Source organism: Amphibalanus amphitrite, unplaced genomic scaffold (assembly GCF_019059575.1).
Source record: "Amphibalanus amphitrite isolate SeventyFive unplaced genomic scaffold, NRLGWU_Aamphi_draft 000125F_arrow, whole genome shotgun sequence".
NCBI classification, from domain to species: Eukaryota; Metazoa; Arthropoda; class Thecostraca; order Balanomorpha; family Balanidae; genus Amphibalanus; species Amphibalanus amphitrite.
The window spans coordinates 204627-230162 of record NW_024881620.1 but is presented as its reverse complement, the minus strand read 5'-3'; the positions used below and the strand labels follow the sequence as shown (position 1 = coordinate 230162).

The following is a 25536-nucleotide window of genomic DNA, read 5'->3' as shown; positions in this document are numbered from 1 at the left end:
GCAGGGAGACTGAATAACTCATTGGACGGCCCCCAGTCGGTCGGCAGGGCAGTGCACGTGGCTCCGCTCAGCTCAATTGCGGAGACGTGGTCCATGCCGCCACGGGCACGGTCTCTGCAGTGGGAGGTGGGGGTCCACGTCCATGGGTTCTCAGGAATGAATGACACCGAAGAGACACGTATAGACCGCGCAGGTGTGCTTGACGACGGACAGGAACGGCACGCAGTGGGCCGGTATGTTCTGGCTCAGCCCGGCCATCCCGCTGCAGCTTTGGAAGCAATGTGGAGTCAAACATTAGAGCGCATTTATTATGCTGACTCTCATCAGTTGAACAAAATGTCGAGAGTAATAACTTCAACGGGATTGCTGCGAGCGATATAAATGACCTTCCCGATAAATTCTGACCCCTCGCTTGCTGAGAAATGTCGTCTACCTTATTGTTTCGTTAAAAGTAGGTATAATAAGAAAGTAAGCAAGAAGTTGTGTTTTGGGCAGTGGTTTTAGGTTTGATGCCTGTTAATGGTGCAGTAACCACTCTTTTAGAAGTGTATCAGCTCTGCATACATACTTAGTTTATAAAGTGATAAAGGCCACTGGTGACATTTACGGTTAGTAAAAACACAACTTATTGTGCTAGTCACATTTGGTGACATTTGTTTTAGGTTAGTTTGTGGCCACAACATCAACTGCACCAACTCTGCAACCGAATGACACTTTGCATACGATATTGGCGATCGCTGCATGTTGATTATAGCAAGTCGGTGACTCTTACTACAATTTATATCATTAGAGGCTGACTTTATAGGTATCATTGGTGGCCGGTGTGATGCTTGAAAACAAAGTTAAGCAGTGAAATAAAATCGAACATTGATAGAAAAGAGCGTCTCTAAAGGACGTCACCATGATAAAATGGACGTAACTCTATTACTGGCTGTAAATAATCGGCCTCCCTGAGAAATTGTTTACTTTCAATGTACCTACAATAACACCTTATCATAGATAACTTGAATCGTTCTTCATGTTATCTATGAATTTATCTATCTTTTCTTTACTTTATCTTCTTTTCTAACGTCTAATTCAGCTATGCTCCCAACGGACAAATGCATTCTCTCCTGTCTGAAAACACTTCGAGGCTGATAACCCCGGAGACTGCAACGCCGAAGGCTAACGTGCCCTGCGGCACAGTCTACCTTGCCAGATCGCGTACTGCGGAACAATCTATCCTGCCAGGCCAGCGGGCTACGCGGCTCTGAAAGGGAATGGGAGGAACGATTAGTGCCTAATGCCCATGGAATGCTGACGATGTGATCATATGTGGATATATTGCACGGTTATTATTTTTTTATGTTGAATGTTATAAGCGTTGATAACCTACATGGTATGCTGCTATTGTCTGTGAATAACCTGTTGGTGTGCTACTGACTTATAAATCGCCTTATTATGCCAGTCAATACCCACTTCATTTCTGTATTTTCTCACCTCCAAAACCATCGTATGAAGATCACTCCCTGACGCCGCTGCTCTTTTCTGTCCGTTACAGACGGCTCATCTTCCCGCCATCGAACACAGCCACCGTCACCTTCACATCTGATTGGTCCGTGTCGGGACCGGGCGCCAGCCTCTCCTGGTCGTCGGTAGATGTCAGCAGGTGCACCGGCGAGATCGTGTCGTCCATAGAGGGCACTGTTAGCAGCCCGGGCTACCCGCACCTGCTGCCTACTGATCAGGAGTGCATCACCTTCCTCCTGGCACCAGGTGAGAGGGACGTATTTACCGCACCACTATCCTAAGACGAGCTCAGAGACCTCTCCAGAGGCCACTCATTTGGAGAAGTGCTCGGGGAGAAGTGCGCCCGACCCAAAGTACCCTTGTGGACTCGATGAAGAGCTCGTGTCAGGTGTCGCTCTTCGCTGATTGCTTCGGTCGCGGCTCTGTTTGAACACGTCTGTTCCCGTGACCTGTTCCCTATATCTCCCACTCATCAGAGCGATGGGACCGGGGACTTTGTGCCGTTCCATTTCGCTGATAATTGTTCGCCCAGGTGGCTGCAGCCGTCTCAGCTGTGGCCATTGATGTTTGCCCGCGTGTTAGCCGTCAGAGATAGACCACAAATGAGCTCCTACCTGTCCCGTTTGCGGGGGTCTGTGGGTCGATTTCAGTGGTAGTAATATGAACTTCCGACGAGGGTGGCGGGTCCTCTAGAAAGGTAGGATGGTTGGATCGTCCTTTCACGGAAGCTCAAATGTGTGCAATTGCGTCAGGCTGAATCAGTTCTATTTTAATTGGAAGTGCTAATGGTACGTACTATATTTAAAGCATATCAAAATTGATAAGCATGCTACAAATTGTCACTATTTTCAACAACATCATATATATTTGTTCACCCTTGTAACTTCTATGCGCCTTCCGTGTCACTTCCCGTATACACATTGGATTAAGCCATGTCCCTGGACCACATGGGGCGCCGGGTATTTCGCTCGCCCACGCCGGCGCCGGAGTCTGGGCCGCCGCCCGGGTCGGAGCGGCGGTAGCTCCGTTAAATGTGGTCCCGTCTGCCGTCCGTCACCAGGCCGACGGCTGTCTGACGGATGGCCGAGAGCGACGAGCCCCGCGGCCGCCTCGCGGACCGCCCAGATGACTCGTCGCCAGGATCTGCCTCAAAGCCGCCTAAATTCCCTCTGGATTCCGCTGCAAGGCAGCGTTCTTAGCGCGGATCACTAAAGGAAGCGGCACAAGGAAACTCGTCCTCTAGATGTCCCTCGAGCGACAGTCCGATAATGTTTCTGACGGACGACAACCGACCGAACCATGGCGCATTTGACTAATAATAAATGCCACGAGAGCAACTGTATGCTCGGCTTGGTAGAATGGGTGCTAGTATGAATAAAAATAAGCCACCGTAATTATGCATGCTGCGGGAACATGTCCCATGTGAGTAACGTTGTGAATGTGTGCATTTATGTGTTAATTTCAAAAACGTGAAGCCTCTAGTTCGGCCGAATTAATACTTCCTGTGACTGCATTCTCTGGCCACAGGGGACACTCATCTAGTGCTGCTGGTGACCTCACTGGACCTCTCCTGCGAGCACGGCCGGTTGGAGGTGGGCTCTGTGCCTCGGCCGGGGGACGCTCCGATAGCCCTCCGCCGGCTCTGCGGCCGACGGAGAGCGCAGATTCTGCTGCTGGCGCCCGGTCCTTACGTTCGTCTGCAGCTGAACACAGGCAGCAGTCTGGAGATGGGCACCGGGTACAGCCTGAGCTACCGGGCAGGTCAGTCACTGCTCCCCTGAACTACCGGGCAGGTCAGTAACTGCTCCCCTGAACTACAGGGCAGGTCAGTTACTGCTCCCCTGAGCTACCGGGCAGGTCAGTCACTGCCCCCCCTGAACTACAGGGCAGGTCAGTCACTGCTCCCCTAAACTACCGGGCGGGTCAGTTACAGATCCCCTGAACTACAGGGCAAGTCAGTTACAGATTCCCCTGAACTACCGGGCAGGTCAGTCACTGCTCCCCTGAGCTACCGGGCAGGTCAGTCACTGCCCCTGAACTACAAGGTAGGTCAGTTACAGCTGAGCATAGACGGACAATGGAGCGGAGCGAATGAGCCTTCTTAGAATCGATAAGTTGGTAAGTTGATGTTTGGTGTGTTTGCAGCGTCTTACAGTGCCTGTCTCTGTCATTATTCGTTTCTGTTTGCTACTGTATGTCACTCTATATCACTACGTGCCACTGCCGTCCGGCAGTGTCGGCCGTGGACGAGCTGGTGCCGGTCTCCGTGCCGGCCTCCCCGCGGGCCCGGGTCCTCGAGCCGCCCCTGCTGCTCGGTACCCTGCCCTACCGAGTCGCCCACCGACTGGCCGCCCCCGTCGGCCACAACGTGCAGCTCAAGCTGACCTTCATCGGCTCCCTGCAGGACACACCCTGCGCCGATAGCACGGTGAGTGAAAATGGGCTTCGTAACGACGGCGGGACGAGTGAAAATGGTGCGGGCATGGCGAATTAATCAATTACTGTGCACTAGGCCACTAGGATAGTGTCGTGCTGGATGGGCATTAGCTGAAGGCAATGTCACGTAACGGCGAGTTGCTTAAGGACAATACTTAAGCTAATAGCCGTTCTCACGACGGCCATCTGGTACACATTTGGTGCACATCTGGTGCAGATTAGGTGCAGATTTGGTTAAATTAGGTTCAGTGTGTCTCTTAGTAGCTGTCAGCTAGGGTTGCACTAATTGCTTATATGCCTGCTTTGTCATATTATCAGAGAGTATCTTCGATTAAAACACTGAAATAAATCCATAAAATAAAGATATTTGCTGTAAAAGAGATTAGGTGCAGATTTGGTCAAATTAGGTGAACTCGCCGGATAGCCCGTCGTGAAAATGGCTATTATGTTTTAGACCTCTCCAAAAAGTTACACGATTTAATTTCGTACCTACTCACGACTTAATTGAACCTTTTATTGGTACTAGCGTATGTCACATGCAAGTCACTTTTGTAAGCAAATATGTGATTATTACTAATGTCGCAAAGATACTTTATCCGTTGAACTCAAACAGAAGGATGTCATTTGAAGATGTTATTTGAAGAGGAGGATGCCTTAAATAGCAAAATTCTAAGGACAGTTCATTTCCCGAACAGTAGCATCCATCCAAGACAAAATCACGCATCGCACCAGTCTTAGGCGCCACACTCCAGCTCCAAACTGCGTGTGGGAGTGGGGGAGCCGAAGCCTGTTGATCAGTTTAGGTCAGCAGCTCTCGAAAACGGTCCGACGGTGAACCGCTATCGAGGTGACTTCAGTACGGATAATCCATTGGCCGAAAAGCCCTGCACCGTCAGCACGGGCACATCCGACCACCAGACAAACACTACTAGTATCAATGCATGAATTGCTTTGTTGTAAGCCTCGGAAGCGATCTTAATCAATACAATCCTTTATTCACGCTCATCAGTGTTATATCATGTGCGTAAGTGCTCACTCATTATTGTAATTACATTGATAAGAATGTAACGTGCTCGGCAGCTGAAAAGCACAGTCCGATGCCATTGCTGTTCCACCCGGTTCCGATGCTGCTGGGCCAGTTTAATGTGTAGTTTGGCTGAATTTATGGTAAGTCATCACAGCCAGACCATGTTGATGAGGTCGTAACTGGATCGGATAGCTCTCGCTGCGTGATTCTGATTCCCCTATACAATAGAATTCGGTGCGCCACATGTTGGCGTGCTGTCCCATTCCCGGCTACCCAGCAAAGTGTAAGGACATGGCGACTGGAACTATCAAATGGATAGATTTTCCTAGGAAAAATAGTGGGAAAGTTGTCGATTTTAAAGGTTACACAATTGCTCTCATCGCGATCAAACTTGCCTACCCATTTTAACCCGCGCCCTGCTGGGGGGGGGGGGTGTTTGAACACCCCCCCTTGTGGTTTTTCGCGAATATCTCAAAAACGGCGGCGCGGAGCGCCGCCGTTTTTGGTACACCTTATCATACATCAATTCTACACATGTTGTGAAAATTTCAGACCAAGGTCATTCAAGGTCAGGTCACCAGGTCACTTGAAGTGACCTCACCTCATAAAAAGTTTCAATGTCTGTCATAGCTACACCGAGTGACCGATCGCTTTGAAACTTTCAGGGATTGCTAAGAGCAATAGCATGTACAAAATGTATATCTCAGAATTTTGATATCGATGACCTAAGGTCAGGTCAATTTTGCGACCTCCCCATTATAAGTCAATGGGAGAAAATTGAAATGCGCTTCTTTTGGACGAAAGACATTATAAACACTCCCAAACACTGAATTACAAGTGGTTTAGACACACTGAACATGAAAATGGTGTCCGTGACCCCTGTTTATGCCCTGAGGTCATCTTAGGTCACGAATGGTATCGGACGCCATTTAATTGCGTCCCAGAAAAGCTATTTCTGGCACCTAAAAGCTGACTCGCCCCAAAATTGGTCCTCAGCACCTATTTGGTGGACACCAGCACCAATCATGGAAAATGACCTTAATTAGCTGTTTCTGGCACCTATTAATCGGTACGCCTTACTCTTTTTTCTGAATCTGGCACCTAAATGCTGAGCGTAGCACCAATCTAGTAGAAAAATGAACTACTGGCTGGTAGAATCATGTTGTTCTGGTATAATGACCCCTGGAGTCTAGCCTAAAGGTTGCCAGTGCAACTACACTCTAAGACAGCCCCGTAGTGATCTCAGCATTGTATATGACGTTTAAGTAAGCAAATAATATTGATTTGTTTGAAAAAACAATGTCACTTAAATATTTAAAAGTATTTATTGGTAATGCTTAAAGGGAAACATTTTTGTGAGTAATTGTCTCGATTTTGACCATTAAAACGGGTGTTGTATTTTTTGACGTCATCAAATAGCTCCAAAAAAGAAATGTAATGTTTTCATTCCGTTCAAGGCCGCTGAAGAAACGCGGGATCTTGCGTGGGACATTGTCCGTTGTTTGCCGCGCAGAGTTGTGCCGTGGTTGTGCCTTTTTCATCCGTTTCGTACTTATGTGTGCATGAAGCCTTGATTTTGTTTTTGGTTATTGTGTGGCCGGTCAGTCAAACGCCCCTGTAGAAACCGGATGCTGCGTTTGATCTAGATGGAGTCAGACGATGATTGCAGAAAGCTAATAATATTGAAAAGAGGGCCTACTCCAGTTTACTCCAGTTTATGACCTGAGAGCATGGCTGGAAGTGACGGATCCAAACTTTTCACGTTAAAATGGCTGAGGGTGCAATAATCTCTACATAGCGGGCTGGTATAGGAGCGTCTTGCTATGCTGCACCATAGCTGGCTAGTGATTCTCTTTTGGCTAGAAATGGCATTAATCATTATCTCCACTGGCGAAAATGGCACTTGACATCACCGAATGCAACGTTCATGTTTGTTAGGATGCATAAAATCAGGAAGATTACGCGAATTAGGTAGGCAAACGTGGAATAAAATAGGTGCTGGATGTTTTGGTTTTGGTGCTGAATCAGCAAACAGCAAATACGGAGTTCAACTAGACGATCTGGCAACTTTAGGCTGTGTGGAAGCAATTAGGTGCCAGATTCAGATATTAGGGTCGAATAAGCATTTTGGGGCTGATCAGCAATTAGGTGCCAGAAACAGCTTTTTAGGGACCAGAAACAAATATTCCCCAATGGTATCTAACAGTTTTTCGCAAATAACTTTTGATAGAGGCATGCTAGAGCGATGAAAACGCCTTAGATGTGTTCAGCTCGACGATACGGATCGACTGATATGCAACATGACCCTTTCCGGTCAGGTCATGACCTCGACCTGAGGTCAAATTTTCAAGTTGACCTTTCAAGGTCAAGTTATAGTTCATTCGATGCGTCTTGACGAGAGGAACACGATGCCGGTAAAAGTAAGTTCGTACAAGGCTTGGGTCAAAAGTTATTGCAGAAAAACTGTTTCCGAAAAAATCGGCTATTTTTGCAGTTTTTGCCCCCTGCAGGCAAAACCGTTGACGTTAGGTCAAATCTGAGAAAATTACTCAGAAAGGGCGTTAATAGGGCTATCGAATGCACTTTTCCGCGGCGCTGTAGCTCTATTTGTTCCCGAGTTATGCGTTGGCTTCTTGGAAATTGTCGACATTCGACCTGGAAATCGGCGAAATTTTGCCTTCAATGACCTCTGGTGACCTGACCTTTGACCTGACTAAAAAATTGACCGAAGTGATTTCGTCATTATTTTTTACGCTCTTTCGAACGCCGCCTTCCGCGTATCGCTACGTGGCCCAGGAGCCGAGTTAGAAGGGGGGGTGTTCAAACACCCCCCCCCCCAGCAGGGCGTGGAAATCCAGGACCCCCAGCCGGGCGCGGGTTAAGTTAGCGATGGTAAATCAAATACCTAGCTATTTGTGAAATTACACGTAAGTGATGAACAATCAGATGTCTCAGAAAGCAGTGCTTCGGCTTAAGTGGAATCATTAATATGTAAAAGTCATAACAGGAAGGGAGTATTGCACCACGCTTCCTAACAGTGCATCCAACGAGCGAAGTTAGTCAATGTTTGTTCGATACCCTTTCCCGCCAGTGCACGAAAGCTGTCGCTTTAAACACTTTCTTAAGTTCTGACCTACTGCCTGGTGTGGATAGTACTCAGTTGCCACTTCCCAGTGTTATTATGGACCGTCAAGAGTAATTACTTCTGTAAAATAGGTGATCCACTGGCAGCGGCGGCAGACACTGATTGCTGAAGTCTCAAGGTCGTGACGTTAACCCGCGCCCCACTGGGGTCTGCGTATAACACGCCCTACTGGGGGGGGGGGGGGCTCTCCATAGCCCCCTCCTAACTCCGAAATTACTGGGCCGATCGTCAAAATTCAAACGGCGTCTGATAGCCCTGGAAAAACTGTCGAGCGAAACCTAATTTCATTGACCTCGAGGTCACCGATGACGTCATAGGTCAGGTCAAAGTAAAAATTATTAGCATTTCCGCTTGTTCACATTTTGGGCTCTGGCCGCCGTCTTACAAGTCAGATCGGGCTCATTTTTGGTTTACACACTCGTGAACAGATGTTCTAGATACCTTGAGGGTACCAAACTTGTTCTTTGATTTTCAGGTCAGGGTCAGGTCATCACAGGTCACGGAAATATTATATCATGCGTCGGTCACGTGACACATGTTTTATGGTCCATTTAGGCCATAGATTTCGAATTTGATGTCGTCTGTGTCATTCGAGGTCATTTTGAGTCGAATTTAGCTTAGGTCAGGTCACTTTCAGGTCAAAAATATCAACTTTTGAAGTTTAAATTTTCGTCAAAATTTGAAAATCCGAGATAGCAGTTTGATAGCGCAGTCAATTCTGAGTCCTTTCATGCAAAAAAAATTGGATCTAGCTTAAAAACTGAGCTCTTGGGAGCGATTGCCGTGGTTCAATGTTTTAATCGGCCGAACATGACGTCACTCTGACGTCATGTCCGGCCGACTTATGGTAGCTACGAAGTTCAAATTTTGACACAAGGTGTCAAATTGATGCAGCCGAAGGTACTGAAAGTTTGGCGTTGATACGTCAAGTGGTTTGGAAGTTATTGCAGAAAAACGGGAGGGGTGGCTATGAATAGCCCCCCCCCCCCCCCAGTGGGGCGCGGGTTAACATTCTGAACTATACCTGTGGCCCGGAGTCAGGGCGCAGATCCGTGTCAATTGAGCTCCCCTGGTGTTTGGTTCTCGCCCCATTGCCATATTAGCAGCAAGTGGCAACCCGTTAAACGCTATTCCGTACATGTTCACGTCAGGGTTTTAAATGATGTGAACAATCTCGATATGTAAACTCAAAGGCGATAATGTCAAATTGCAGTGCTGGAATGTTGCAGTTTACTTTTACTTAGAACCTAAGGAAAAGGCAAAATAAAGTAAATAATTACGAAAGAATGCAGTGCTTATCCACTTTGAATTATTACTTATGATAAGGTTAAAAAAATGGTCGACGAAAATTTGATTTTCTGCATCAGCTTTGCCCATGGAAACGTCTCACATATACCGCCACGCCAACCCAAGTATAAATGAGTTCAAGACTTTCGTTCGCTAACAATACTGTATACGTCACGCCCTCCTTGTATTGAATATTTCACACAGTGACTTTGCTACTTCACAGTGACTTTGCGTTATTGTTTTGCCGCTTCTTCACTCTCACCAGGTTCTATTCACTTGGCTATACCCGATTACAAGCAAGGCTCACAGATAGCTTGTCGGCACTAAACCCAGCGTTACTAAGGCCTCTGCTCATACGATAAAATAAAGCCCGGCATGGGCTTGACGTACAGTGACCTGTGTCTTTGTCACTCTACAATCATTGGGTGATGGGCATCTTATAGCCGCAGCCCTTCAGGCTTAGTCCCGGCGATGGCCTGTTTTGCTAAGTGTCGTTAACTGTTCCCAAGTTTAAATGAGTATCAAGGTAAATAATATCGGAACATAAGCAAATCTTGACATCACATGATATGCGCCTTTTACGCCTACCGATCATGGACGGTTCATTACAAATGCGATCATGCACACTCACTTAGTCAGTGAATAAGTATGTAGCCTACATTTAAATACAACATACAATGGGAGCTAGCCTAAAAGGCCCAGCCCAATACCTACGACACAGCTCGCAAGTTGGCCGGTGCCCATCGAATGAAAACGACAGAATCATCCAAATGCTCTGAAACGTTCCAGACGCACACAATCACTTACGTAGTCCGTTAGACCAACGCAGATCTTTATACCGTGACGGCCAATGGCCGGACTTTGCCGTCAGTCTGCTCGGCCAGAGCGATGCCCTCCTGACCTGACGGCTTGTTGCCGCCATCTCCCGAGGACCCTCCAGAGGGCTGACCCGCTCCAAGCCGACCGGCAGCCGGCCTCGTCTGGGCCGCCCGCTCGATCGACCTCTTTCTAGCTCTGGAGGCTTTCGCACATGCGCCGACTGCCAAAGCAAATATCGTGGCGCCAACTCCCCAGACTATCTTAAATATAATCTTCTTGCCGATCATCTGGGACGTGCTTTCTGTCACATATGTGTAGCTGACCGTGGTCCAATCGTAGTCATAGCGTGGCGTGGTGGCGTAGTAGTCAGTCTGGTAGTTCACGTCCGATGTCCCCGAATTCGTAAGGTACCGGAAAATTTCAGCCTTCAGAGGATCGGCATCGTCGTCCAAATTGTAATTATTGGTAGGTAATCCAAAATCATAAATAGATAGTTTCTCTTTTGGGCTTTCATTTACGCTGTCCGTTTCGCCGTGCTCTAATCTGTCCGTTTTGCTGTCCGTTTTGCTGTCCGTTTCGCTGTCCGTTTCGCTGTCCGTTTCGCTGTCCGTTTCGCTGTCCGTTTCGCTGTGTTCTATGCTGTCCGTCGCGTTATCCGATTTGCTGTGCTCTATGCTGTCCGTCGCGTTATCCGATTTGCTGTGCTCTATGCTGTTCGTTGCGTTATCCGCTTTGCTGTGCGCAGTGCCGTCTGCTCCGCTGTAAGTCGTGTTGACGTGATATTCACTGACCGGGCCGGTCAGATCCGCCGCCTGCTCCTCAGTCGGCCGGGTAGGTGATGCCGCTGGGAGCGCTCCCACTGCCGCGACAATCGCCAGCACACACACGAGTGAGCCGACACTCATATTATGTCAGAGTCTGCGCCGGAAGGAATCCTGGGCCTGTCGTCCAGCTTCGTGACCGTCTTCTCAGCCTCTGGATGCAGCGAGATACGAGGGCTGTCCAGTCAGAGCCTGTGACCAGTGTAGTAGCTGTCTCTCACTTCCCTGGCTGGATAGTTCCAGTAGGCCTTCCGAAGACGTTGCAGGCTTGATGATCGATGGATGACGAATGTCGGCCAGCCTCCAGTACGGAATCAGATGGTCAGATGATCAGCTGTTATCTATCTTCACCACTCTGAGCCTCAAAAACCACCTCAGCAGCACTCCTGGCCCGCAACACCACCTTCGCGCCGCGCCGTGACCTGCAAACTGCGCACCAGCCACGGCGCAGCGCCTCTGCAGCGGCGCGGCCTCCCGCCTCAGGTCACCTTCAACGGGCCGGCCCTCCCACCAGCCGTGACGTCACAGCGAAAATAGGCACTGGAGATGGACGGCGCGGCGCGCCGGGCCGCGCGCGGGGATGTCCCGGCGATGCAGAAAGCCGGACTGGTGATGGAGGGCCGGCGTCGCGGTGTCACGACTCACCTGTTCTGCGTAAGGCCAGAGGGGTTAGTGACCTGCAATGTCCAAATGGCGGGAGGCCTCCTGCACAGCGAAGCACGACCGATGAAAACCACTCTGGGAACGGTACCTAATGGCACAGCTAGCAGCAAGTGTGGTGACATTTGGACATCTTCTTACTATTTCATAGGCATATGTAGGTGTAATGTGTGCCTATATCTACTCTGTATGTTCGTGCAATAGCGAGGCTACACACATAGTACCCACATAGGCCACATAGCTTGTGGCTGGGTGTTTTGTAGCCTGTGGGTACTATGTAACAGACGGCACTATGCAGGACGTGAACAAGGTCTAACTTTGGTGTGATCATAGGCATAGCACATTATGATACATCGCTAAAAAGATGATGTTCGCCGCGTGGTATGCACAGTGATAGCGTCCTGGCGCCGTGCCGACGTGTCTGGCTGACCACCATGTGGCGCAATCCTCCCTCCGCGATAGAGCTGGTCACGCTGTTTTCTCCGCACTTCACGCCGGGACTCCCCGATTACACGCACCCCGATCAGAATGACAGGAGCTATGCCTTGTTGCAAACCTACCGGCGATACCTGCAGAGCCACTACAGGATCTTCAGAGACTGGCCTATCACGTGGTTATTCAAATGTTCTTGGTACCAAGGTAATACTGGTATTCTGAGTACGCTGCCGAGTGCTAATTCCGTGCAATATCGTCAAGGGTTTGCGAGCTTAGTTGTGTTCTTCGTTTGTCGCTTTTAGCCACCATCCGACACTTTACAGTGCTATCTATATTCTATAGTCGCCGTCATTGACACACACAACATTATCTTCAGCGGGGCATAAACAATTTTCCATGGACCTTACAGCAGAGACAGAGTCCAAATTCTGCCTCCTTAAAAAACCCGTTGCCCAATGGATTCTGTCAGCCTGGAATACCACCTAACACCGATGCCCAGTAGGGCGCCACCCCATGAATATACAGCGATTGTCCGAACTGCAGACGGCGGTCGCCGGTCGGACGGACGGTGTGACGTCATAGGCACAGATGTCCCGCCGGAATGCGGATGACCGGAGCCTGAAGTGGGTCGGTGTCCCTGAGACCTGCTGCGCGGTGTGTCTCTGAGTGCTTTCGCTTGCTTTGTAGGTATGCAGAGCAGCAATTAACGGACAACGAATGGCGCCAATGTACAGCACTGTATGAGCTACAATACTGTGCAAACATAAACAGGCTTTAATAACTAAACAAATGCATAACACCTGCATTTCAGACATACGTGCATATCCGGGATGCGTACGCCCCGGGTGGTGGCGGTGGTGGCGGCGTGGACTGGTGGCTGTGCCCGGGCCCCGGTGCGCGCCACACCGCCTCAATTCGCTCCTATCTGCACGTGCTGACGGTGACCCGAGCAGGGGGAGTGGCCGCTCGTCGCCGCCGCCGCCAGCGCCGCCGTCCGGCCCCCTCCGCTGCTGTGTCGGAGCCGCCGGAGCTGACCGTCAGCTACTCGGCTGTACCCGGTGAGTACCGGGTCCGTACCATCGAGTACTGAGGCTGAGCGTGGTAGGTACGAGTCCGTACCCGGAGAGGACTGAGTGCTTATCATCAGAAATGATAGCTCTGCTCTGATTTTAAAGATAGATTGCCGGACCCAGGATTCGATCTCACCACTTCATTGTAATTCTCCAGTGACACTTGGTCCTTTTCAGACGGAGCCTTCAACAACAAAAGCAGCGCTGCAGGGGGCGCGGTGGAAGATTGTGCTCTCCATCCGTGTGTTAACTCCGGAAAATGCACCAAGCGGGGAGCCAGTTTCGCCTGTGTTTGTCCAGCTCAGTTTGTCGGTACGTGATCAGAATTAGGAGAGACTGCCAGCCACAGCGCAGCGTATCAACGAATGTGAAATGAGGGGAGAATCTCGAACTGCTTGGCCAAAACAGACCTGCAGTTATGGGTACTTTGTGATTTGCTTTGTTCGTTTATTGATCACTGTTTGATTGAATGATGTCGATCGTAGATATATCGTTTAGATAGTGATAAAGAACTCGTACCAAAGATGTAGCCACTGCCACATGCTTAACTACAGTACAAACGAGCCTTTTCTGTTACGTTCCGTGTCGTGTTCCAGCCTCGAGGCCCTTTCTGTCACATTCTGTGTTGTCGTTTTCCAGGCCTGTTCTGCCACATCCCGGCCTGTGAACTGTCCCCATGTCTGTTCGGCACGTGCGAGGCCACCGACGCTGGTGTGCGGTGTCACTGCGATCCACTGCACGACGGCCTGCACTGCGAACAGCGCCGCTCGCCCTGCGACGATAACCCGTGCCGCGGCCGCGGGCTGTGCACTGAGGCCAACGATACGTTCGTCTGTCACTGTCACGGCTGGTGGTCAGGTCAGTGCTAGGTTATGGAGGGTTCGGGTCAGGTCATGGGTGGGGAGGGGTGGGTATGGTAAGGTCAGGAAACAGGTGTGGCTATGTCAGGGCACGGAACCAGGTCCGGATTAGATCAAGTCAAAGAGTGGGCTGGGTTGAGCAATTCAGAGTGGATTTCGGAGCGTCTGACAATCCTTTGTCTGAACTTCTTCTTGATACAAAGAATCGATCATGATATGTCATAATGCTGCCGCCCTTGGATTGAAACATGATCGTAATTTATTAGAATTTTTTGATTTATTTTATGTTATGTGGTGATCTATTTCATTTCTTTCTTGAGAAACTTTCAGATTCAGTTTGCTGCGTTCAAATAATGATTTTATCCGGACGTAAGCGCAGGCGATAGGGTCAATAAGTACCTATTTTTTTTTTTAATGATTTTCAACAAGTCAACACGCTTTTCATATTCATGGCATATTCAGTACCTATTCACCCCATTCACGTGTCCGATTATCTCACGGGGCGCGCCTGCAGACGCTGGCTGACGGTGATGTGATTCGATTTCTCCGGCGGCATACTGGGCTGCGTGCTCTGAATGGCGGAAGGAGGCCACGGTGGCTGACCTCACCCCCCCCCCCCCGCTACTCGCTGGGGGGGGGGGGGGTGCAGGGGCGGGGTGACAGACTGAGAGCTATTGAATATTGGCGACTGGCCCGATAAGTGGGTCAATATTGACAGCCACACTGCAGTGTTGTCGGTCAACTCTCGCTATAATGAAGAGCAAAACGGTGCGCAATATTCGAGCCGGCTGACATTTGGCGGGAGCGTTTTTTTGTGACCAGAAGGTTTGTTTTGATTGTTCTTTTGTTATGTACATATTGGTTGAGTACCTGCCCTGACATATGCTGACGATGAGAACAAGCATCTGAGAATATCGGAGGACTGTTTCCCATCCAATCAGCTGGCCGCTGATGGGAATGTGCCTATCAATACTCCATCTTCACTGGTGTTCCATATCATCAACATTGTACACATGCCTAGCGCAGAGTCGTGATATTAGCCAGATACATTTTCCGACGGGTTATTTCATAACGTTTATCAACAGAAGGCCAGGTTGAATCATTACTCGAATGCCTGGATTGACATCAGAATTTATTGTCACTTTGCCGTCAGGAATGCTGTATGAGCGTTCCTGCAAACTACACCTTTTTGCACTCAAAATAGGCATCTTTTCATTCAATTTCGGCGAATTGCATTCAATTTTAGCGATCTCTCTATTCAAAGCAAATGAGAGATCGCTAAAATTGAATGCAATTCGCCGAAATTGAATGAAAAGATGCCTATTTTGAGTGCAAAAAGGTGTATAATTATATCCTCAGTGCTAGCTAACCGTCTCGCCATCCCTTGTGCCTCCAGGCCGCCACTGCGAGACCCGCGTGCTGCACATACCGTACAAACCGCTCAGCGAGCGGATGATCGAAGAGCCCTTCTGGCTGGGTCTCATCACCGTCACCGTCGTCATGGTCGGCATCGGCATCATCTGGTGCATCAAAAAACACTTTGCCGAGCGCATCGAGCAGTTCTTCGCAGAGGAGATTGAGAAGAGCAAATATTACGGCGGTGAGTGGCTACTCGGTGCATGGGACAGCGGTACGAGCTAAGAATTGGGTGTTATGCCGGATAAATGCCCAGCCACGGTCAGACTTTGCGGGAGGGGAAAATAATGAAAATAACGGGATAATGTGGCAATTTAGTTAAGTTACTGCTGTTCCATTTAATTATCGCAAATGAAACTGGACAGTGACAATTTCCTCAGCTATTTTGAATGCAACGAGGGACGGATACTAAAATTTTAAGAGGCTTCGGAGCATGCAGACGTATCTGTTTGGTCTTCTATCCTGTGATGGAGAATGCGTGCCCTGAATTCGAAACGGGGCTCTAAATTCCTAAACATCTGCATAGCACTGCGCAACACACTCATTTCACCACCTGCCACTATGAACCTGACTTCCGAAAACGGTCACCGCCAGCGGTCGCTTTATGAAATGGAAAGGAAAATTAGCGTTTATTACCTCCGACGGAGTGAATTTTCTGAAAGGTCAATCGTAATTCCGGTGGTTTCCTTTTACATTTATGAATCGTACATATGTGTTTCGGGCCTGATCGATGTCAAACAATTAAGTGCTCGGCAGACTATCGCTAATCCCGGGTCGCTTTGCATAATTAGTTCTCTGTTTTAGTGGTGCTTGGCATACTAAGCATTGATTTCAAAAGAGGATTAGTTTCACTGTTGAAGAGCAGGGCATAGACTCGTGTTTAATAATTGTGAGTAGGTCAAAAGTCACGTAAGAAATAATGGATGCCTACATACATGACTAACATGACACCATGACACCATGACACCATGACTACATGACGCCGTAGAACATTTTGGCATGAGCGCATTCACAACACAGTCCGATTATGCCAATAGTGGTACTGAAAACAAATGCATACATTCGTAAATCAATTATAAGTATGATTAAGCCCTAAATACAAATACTAACAAGTAAACTAACAAGTAACAACAGAAGTGACACGTGGATATAATGACCAAAAGTACCTATAGGTGCGCTGGCCGAGCTTACAGCCGTTATTGGTAGCGACTAGCGTCACTGTAACGCTAACAAACTGCGCCGCCTGAGGTCGATGTCGAGCTGTCGATGACCGCTCACTGTGCCACCCAGCGGGAACGGCCGCCGGTACGGCCGGCTCGCAGTGCGGCGCCGCTAACCCGTCCCACGACGGCCGATCCAAAGGTAACCGGGCGGAGTCAGTGGCCCCCTGGCCGGGTCACGTCGGTAGAGACATGTAGAGCACACAGACGGACACGCGGAGAGTTTAGTGGACCACGGTGGCTGCAGCCGACCACAGAGCCATCGTAGTCGACCACAGAACCATCGTAGTTGATCACAGATATTTTACTAGTGAGCATGCGCTATTCGACTTTTTACAAAATAACACAGTGGTTGTGAATTTGTAGGTAAGTATTTCACGCTTTTAGCCGTGTCAATCCGCAATATGCATCGGATTTCTGAGGACTGTATGCCTACTATTTTTTCAAATAACTGCTGAAAACACGGACCACATCAGGCATGCACGTTTCGACATAGTTCACAATTTTCAACCCCGCGGGGAAGAATATGTTTTTTCGCTTTTTAACAACGATATTGTCCTGCGCTTTAAAATTGTCCTCTTCAGCACTGTCTCGTGTAAGTACAAGTGTGTCAGTGTTTTCAGAACAGCTGCAAGGGTAATAACGGGCATGCATTATTCAATATCTCCACTGAAGTGCGGCCACAAAGAACATCGCATATTCAGTCCAACTTACAGCGATGTCCCCAGATGGCAGTAGACATTGTCTGGCGTGTGCCGTCTGTAATTCGTGTCTTTTGGCGGAGCATCCATGATAAGTGCCTTGCCTTGAGGCTGAGGAAATGTAAGCTGATAAAAATTATAATACAGATATCCATCTTATCTGAGATCCAATTTAAGGGACATGATCACTTGGACAATCTCACAATCATTATCACTGGGAGCTTTCATTCCAAGCAGATAGTGTTTCCGGACAACACGAACCGTGTGCTCCTATGCAAATCGACCGTTAGTTACTTCCTATTTGTATCGTCAAGTCATTCGTATCTCTATCTATCACTGTTGTTGGCAGTCTCACATGTCGTTCAGTAATTCCTTACCCACGTCACTAGCTGCCCCTACGTGCACCAGCCCACACTCCTCCGTATATCGCCCCTGACCGTCGGCCGTCGGTCGGACCCCTCTGTGCACCTGTAGGCTACATGCCGTCACCGTGCACCTCACACGCCCTGCTGCGAGAGTCGCCGGCCGTCTCGCCCCAGCCGCCCCGCAGCCTGCTGCAGCGACTCAGCCTGCGCAAGACGTCGCGCGTCTCCCTGCTGTCCCTGTCTTCGGTGGCGTCGTCGCCCGGTCATGACCTGCGCAGGAGCGTCGAGGACTTTTTCCGCGCGCCGCTGGGCCACAGACGTGAGTAAAACGCTGGGAGTTGGGACGGAGGGTTAGGAACCCAAGGAATGCTGGGATGAAGTGATAGAAAGACAAAGGGGTAGAGGGGCGAATTGGGATAAAGTTAGGCGGAAGGAATAGGAAGGAACAAAGGATAAAGGAATAGGCGGAATTGGATAGATCATAGAGATTGGTGTGGCTGGGATGTGGGGTTCATACGTAGAATGGTCACTGGAGAGTTCTTGTTCGATGAGAATTTGAAGTGGATATCGCTTAGAAGATTTATTGTTTAGTTTTTGTAATTAACAGGGAGGAGAACGGGACAGTTAGTCCCGATTCAAGCAACGCCGAAATTTTGCTCACAATTTGTAATAATGTATGAGCGGCGCAAAATGTTGGATAGGTCTTATGTAAAAATAACCGTCAATGCTACTCCAATGATGACCAACACCAACAAAGTGTTGACGGTGTCATTTTGCCCTATGACCCAGCGCCACCAAAGGTCAAGTATGTTGTAAGCTCGTTGTGCATTAGTCTTCGGCCCTTGTGCATTGTGCAATTTATCGTTATATACCTACCTATAGTCTGTTTTTCGTATCTTCTACCTTCACTCAAAGACGGTAATATATAATACTGAACGAGGCCGGTGTAAATAAATTTTCAAGACCGAGGTCCTTACTGGATTTTTGAACGAGGCCGAAGGCCGAGTTCAAAAATCAGTAAGGACTGAGGTCTTGAAAATTTATCACCGGCCGAGTTTGGTATGTATTTTACTGTATGCCAACGATGCCAACGATAAATTTATTTTCTGGACCGAAGCTCTTAGCCGACTTAGGAACGAGAACATCCCAAAATGTTGGCTTAAGTGCATTCTGGTAATGCATTTTTGACCGTGGTCAATTTGCTTACACCAGTTATTACCACACCCCTCTGGCTAATGTATTTGAATAGACCAGGCATACAGTAAACTCTCTAATCACGTGCTCCAGCGAACATCTAATTAAATCAACGCCGCTGCAAAGTCTATTTTTATCTCGAACGCAAGATGCGCAAGATCGAACGTCTGTCCCCTTGGCCTATCTCGTTAATCAAAATGCAATGTTCTTTGTCAAGTGAAATGCATTTGCATAAAAAAGTGTCATCATATTTTCATTCTGGCATAATTATCCCTTTCTAATTTCATCATGTTTTCAAACAACAGAAAGAAGGGCAATGGCCTTGGTCTTAGACAAGACAAAATGATCGTAACGTTTTCTTTCAACGTTTCAAAGCAAAAGAAATGTGGGTTAGGTGACTGAAATAATGCGGTGAAGAAGGAGCACAACCAACGAATATCGCCAGAATAACGAACTTTCTTCCTTGGATAGTCCAGAAAGAAAAGTGTTGAAGGCGCGGAGAAACACCGACGGTGGTGGCACAGTTCAACTCCGTCATGCTTTCAGCGCAATATAATACGAAAAATGCATACGTGGGTGTGTTGTTATTACCTACCTGCATTTGTGTATCATAATATAAGCCCTAAGGCGTTGGTGATTGCCAGCGGTCAAAAAGTCATGTCAGATGATAAAGATCACCAGCAGCTTTTGACAATACCTAATAGCTGCTAGAACCAAACATGTTTCGACGGCGCTGCAGTTCAATCGGTTGGCAAGGTTTGGTCAGATTTGTCCAAACATGTTGAACTCGGGAGTTTTTTTTTAAATTTATGACCTTCAGTGGCCTTCACTATTGACCTCAGCAAAATGCGGTATATATAACTATATGTATACTGCTGAAAGTAAATGTTGAGAGCTATCGATTCTTGCCCGCGTCTTTGCATCTTTCTTACTTTTCGGGATGATCGCGTGAGGCAGATAGGAAAACTATAAGATGAAGCAAATCTGCCTGGGGACCCCCAAGCGGGCGTGGGCTAAGACAATTTCGTTATTCGTCGGTGTAAAATTTATCGCAACGTAAATAAAGCAAAACATAAATTAAGCATTTGAAAAAAATATGGCAGAACATATAACACATTTAGTTTCTTTTACCCAATGAAAAGGAAGTACAAGCTTTAAACTATTCTTTAAATGTTCTTAGCAAGAGCGCTTCGCACAATGCCAGTACCTATGAACAGCAAAACGTCCTTGTGTATAGGCCGGTAGTCAGTACCAATAAACCGTGGTAACGATAATACAAGCGATACTCTGGCTTAAAGGTTTCTTTTCCGATTTTATCTGCGCAGCGAAGGCGAACTCCAACACGAGCAACAAACTCCTGCAATGAGTGGTGGGCCATGTGGTCAAGATTTGAAAACTATACCCTAAAAGCGTGCTGGAGGGGCAAAGCATCTTTGAGTGAAGGTAGAAGATACGAAAAACAGACTATAGACATTAAGTTAACGCAAGTAGTGAGCACACACTTACTTCCATTGACACGTTAACATATGCCGATTCCGACAGATTTATGCCGTTTAATGTATTTTGCACATAATCTATCGTTGGAGATCAATGACCTTATTTATTGTGTATGTACAGTTCGTGGGGCCAATCAGGCATGTCAGGGAATCGTTCTGACACGGAATGAACTAAATATAATGGCCAGTGGCCACACTTCGCTACTTCTTAAACTTCGTTTTCTACCCCAGTGTCGTCATTGGTCTCACATGTCTAACCATCGCTCTTTGTCTGACTTCTGACCTGAGTCTCGATCTGATCACTAACCCGGGTCCCGTTCTGACCTCTCGCCTGTAACTCAGGCTCGCGGTCGCCGCTGAGTCCTCGCTACAAGCGCAACTCGTCTGGGGAGTCGCACGAGCTGGACGCCGAGTCGCGGGGGATCCTGCGCGGGCTGGTGACTCCGCGTGACCCGCTGGCCGAGCGCAGTCGCAGCTACGAGGAGTTCATCCAACTCGCCGAGATGAAGCTGGAGGTGCGTGCTCCTGTGCCTTTTGTCTGGACCAGCATGAAAGTTGTCTGTCATCTCAAACGTTCTAGCCAATTACCGTCCTGGTTTGAGGGCTTACCTTTGACAATTTATCTTCAATGCCCTTAGAGGGATATTTAATCTAAGCTGTTAAGTTTGATGTGCCCTTTGGCTTAATATTTGAATTCTTATGGCGAAGCTTGTTTTGACCTTTTATTGGGAATTTCGAAAGCCGTGGAAGTCAAACGCACACTATTGACAACCTGATGAATGAACGGAATCGCCATATATCGCCCAATGTCAAACTCAGACTATCAATGAAAAACTCAAGCTTAATACAACACAGCCTGAGGATTATCAGGCATTAATATAGATAATTAATAACGTCATCCTACAGACTGAAGCCACGCATCCCTTTCAGTGCAGCGTTAGAGCTCGCCGCGCCGCCCCGGGCCGGAGCCGCCGATATCAGCTGCGGCCGGACAGGGTCGGCGCTCCCTCCCCTGTCATGCTGGAGCGTGTCTTCTGATCTACACAATGTCTGACCTTTGTCCGAACAGCCCAGCATGGTGCGGCAGAATACGACGGAATTGGAGACATTTGGTGGAATTGCAATTCATTTGTGAAGCTTGTTTTTGTCGTATCTTTTTTAAGCAATAGGGTTGGGACCTATCTGCATGCTCTGTATGTTTTGGTAAAATAAAAAAGCTCAGAATTTTTAATGATTTAATTTAAAATCACTTTGTTAAAAAAATGTCTAGTTAGTTCAGAAATTAATTATTTGTGGCTGAAAACAACTTGCTTCTGATTGGTCGGGCTAATCATGACGTCACATGTAGGTATATAACTGTCTGTATATTTGGCGCAGTTGAGACATACATTGTCTATGTATTTTCCTATGGTAAATCGGAGTGATTGGTCGTGTTTTCAGTGTCTCTTTATTTTGCGCTGGTATTGCGTGGCTAAGAAGTTTTATAAAGAATGGCATATACTAAAATGTTCCTTTAATAATGGAGCTTCAATGTCTGTGAGTTTTATTGGCAAGCGAAAACTGATTTCGCTGTTATTTTATCTGGAAATTACTCATTTTTTTAGGTCAATATTCAAAATATTTTACGGGAACAATTGTTAATAAAGTGTACGAAAGGCCATATTTACTTTAATGCGAAATATTACATTAAACTAAATGAAATTAAAGATAAGCTACCCGACGTTTCGCTTATATTTGCTTAGTCATGGGCGATCTAACACATTTCAAAACGCAAAGCGTGGGAGATAAAGAAGAGGGCAGATAGACGGAAAGATGAGAATGAGACAAACGAAGAGAAGAAAGATGAAACAAGAACAATGCTCGTTGTTCCTCACAGCAAACAGGTAGACAGTGTCAGTCAGCAACTGTCTCCAGAAATCAGGATGGTCACATCAGGGGGCAAGAAGATAGGACAAATGCTAAAGAAAAAGAAAATCAAGACATCAAACGAAGACAGCATAGTATACAAAATTCCGTGTAGCAAATGTGATAAGGCGTATTATGGTGAAACGGGGAGGGGTCTTAAAACTAGAATTCGGGAACATAGGAACGATTTACGCAACCACAGGGAGACGAAGGCTATCGTGATGCACGCTGATAAAGAGGGACATTTACCGAACTGGAATGGTGCCGAAGCCCTACACAGTGACCTAAAGAAAACCGAGAGGTGGCTGATTGAGGCGGCATACATCCGAACTGAAGAAGTCACGAACGTATCACAAGGATTTTTCAAGTTACATACGAGCATAGCAGAACGAGTTAAAAAGAAAACGACATGAAGAAACTCTATCGATCGATCGCCGAATTTCCCTTCGGGGAGATGTTTTTGATAAACTGTTTAATACTTTGTAATATTTTTCGAATGCATTCAAAAAATGTATGATTTGTGAAATGTGTTAGATCGCCCCACGGTCATAGAATACTAAGGTAACACGGAGCCGAAGCTTCAAGCCAGGGGACACGGGAGGCATGCCGTCAGCTGTCCATTTATAAACAATCGGTTTCTTTGACTTAATTTCTAATGTTTTTCTGATGTTTTGCATCAATGAGGTACATCAAAAATTAAGTTTTATTTTTTATGAGGTCGAAAATATTTTGTTGTCCAAACTATCTCCGTTTAAAGAAAATAGACAAGGGGAGAGTTTACCCAGGACCCTATGGAGAGAGTTTACCCAGGGCCCTATGGGAGAGAGTTAACACGTGCTTCTATGGGGCGAATTCGATGCAACAATGGCGCAGTAGCGACATTACTCTTGTTCGATGTTTTTCGGACGACAAAGATTCTACGCCATTTGGCCAATCACATTCCATAATTGCAGCCGAGCCCCCGTTGATCTAGAACAGGATTGGCCGGACGACGTACAATCTTCGTCGTCTGGGAGACATCGAACGAGGGGTACATTGACTGAATATACATTGCGATTCAATATTCAGTATTGTATGACCGTGATTGCAATTTGCATTTGAGCTCAGCAGTCGAGTCACGGCAGGGGGGTTCGCTCCCGTGCCTTCAGCATTACGAAAAATGGCAACAACCCGTGAGCAGCATCAGCGCTCACGCACATGTTTAAGGAAAACAACGTGTAATGGACTGCTAACGATGGCCCTCTCCACCAATCAGCGTTCGGCATCTCGAGCGCTGATTGGCTGGTAGCAAACGCGTCATATGTGGGTCTCATTTTTTGCTATCAGTGAACGCGTTATTTAATACACAGTGGCCTATGGAGAATGGCACGCGGGATTGAAGGTCAGTGTTTTATTGCTTCGTTCATGCGAAGGGGGGTATTTGAGTGGCATTTGACACCATTTTCGAAATCTACAGTGAATTTCTGATCGACTCATGTATATATTTTTATGAATTTGACAGTATTAGTGCTACATAGTCGGTGTTTTATGTTGGTGTTGTTTCTCTCGACCTTTGTCTTGGACTGTAATCATATCTTTTCTCGAAAATGCTTGCCATAACCAGGTCTAAACTATATCTGTATAAAGGAAATATGTGTTGAATATGAGAAGAAAGTAGTAATGACCATTCTGCCTATCAAACTGCCAGAAGGTGTGCTTGTAAGGTGATTGAAACTGCAGTACGGGTTGCAGATGTGGGTTTGACAAGCATTGTTGTTTAAACCCCACTTGCTCGAATAAAATGGCAACATGGGGTTATGTACACACTATTGCACAGCCTAGTATCAAGCTGGTTGATATGTGAAGGATAATGAAAGCATAAAAACCTTTCTTAAGTGAATAGGAGCGTTGCGTCTTGTGACTTATGTCAAGTCATTTTAAATCAAATGATTGTGATTGTAACTTTTACTTCAATTATTATTGCAAGTTTTGACCTTTTTAATCATCAAGTTTTATGTGTACCAATTTCATATCCCTGTGTAATGTCTGTGCGGCTTTGTGCAGTGTGGTGTCTTGAAACAAACCAATTTATTTTGTACCTTTTTGTACTTCAACAAATGTATGTCAAAGGGCAAAAATGTCATGTCTATTATCATTGACACTACTACAGCTAACTTTGCCTGTATTCCTATCTTTCAGAGGCATTCAATTCAATCTGCTTTCCAGTGCAGTACCCAGGAGGCTGCAACTGAAACTCGCACAAAGGCAATCAAGTGTCACTTCATCAGCCTACAGCATCAGCCCATCTGTAATCAAGCTATGGATGAAGTGGCATAGAAGAACAACCAGTTCAAACATGAAAAGATGTATTTTGTTTTGGACTATTTCTTAGCATAACAGAACAGCACACTTGCTGCTTTTTATGATTGCCCTGTGTGCAGTTTTGAATGATTTTAACTATGGAATGCTTTTGCCAACTCTTCTCTTTGCATAAGCTTCCTTTGTCATGCATGTGTAATTTTGAGTTTACATGCATGATGTAGGCATATTTCCCTTGGCTTCATAAAACTACTTTGCAAGCTTTTGTTATGGACATTCGTGCTTCCTCAGATGTGTCCAGTAGTTGATGAAGGGAGAAGAGGAGTAGGACAGCTGATATTACCAAGAATATGTGCTTGTCTGCACTTTGGGCTCTTCCATCATATGCAACCTCTATTTACTTTGAGTTAAAAACACCTCATCTTTTGTTTCTTTCCTGTGTGGCCATTGTTTCCGTGGTGCTATAAACGTCGAGTTTGAAGTTGGTATCCAAGTGAGCAAAATGTACATTATTTCAGTCCGTCTTGAATCATTCGTCTTGAATTATATCCCTAACTGACATCCTGTTATTTGTCCTGCAATGTCTGTGCCTGTGTCCGCCCTTACCTCCAGCTCCAGCCTCCAACCAGCCCTGCTGAGCTCTGTCGCCGGCGCGGTGTGGCGCAACGTGCTGTTTCTCCACTCCAGCCGACAGCTGCTAGGAATCGTCCTGTGCCATGCGCCATGCGACACAGCAATTGTAAGCTGCAGGTCACATTCGGACTGATTGGCTCCGCATATGTGCATCCGGCCGAGTGCTAGTCGATATCAGGGACGTTGGTCGGACTGTTGTGGCGGCGTGCATTGTGCTGGTTGAAGTTGTTGTATTTCTG

The 25536-nt window shown here is 47.1% G+C and overlaps 1 protein-coding gene across 1 annotated transcript in view; it reads left to right on the top strand.

The window, feature by feature from the left end:
• Positions 1 to 25536, top strand: part of LOC122381705 — an 83153-nt gene that overhangs the window by 37925 nt on the left and 19692 nt on the right. The window contains exons 9-17 of the mRNA XM_043366193.1: positions 1541 to 1755; positions 3037 to 3270; positions 3744 to 3937; positions 12951 to 13197; positions 13387 to 13521; positions 13849 to 14067; positions 15466 to 15669; positions 17881 to 18090; positions 20804 to 20976. Of these exons, the coding sequence (XP_043222128.1) occupies positions 1541 to 1755; positions 3037 to 3270; positions 3744 to 3937; positions 12951 to 13197; positions 13387 to 13521; positions 13849 to 14067; positions 15466 to 15669; positions 17881 to 18090; positions 20804 to 20976 (1831 nt within the window). The remainder of the gene's footprint in view (positions 1 to 1540; positions 1756 to 3036; positions 3271 to 3743; positions 3938 to 12950; positions 13198 to 13386; positions 13522 to 13848; positions 14068 to 15465; positions 15670 to 17880; positions 18091 to 20803; positions 20977 to 25536) is intronic.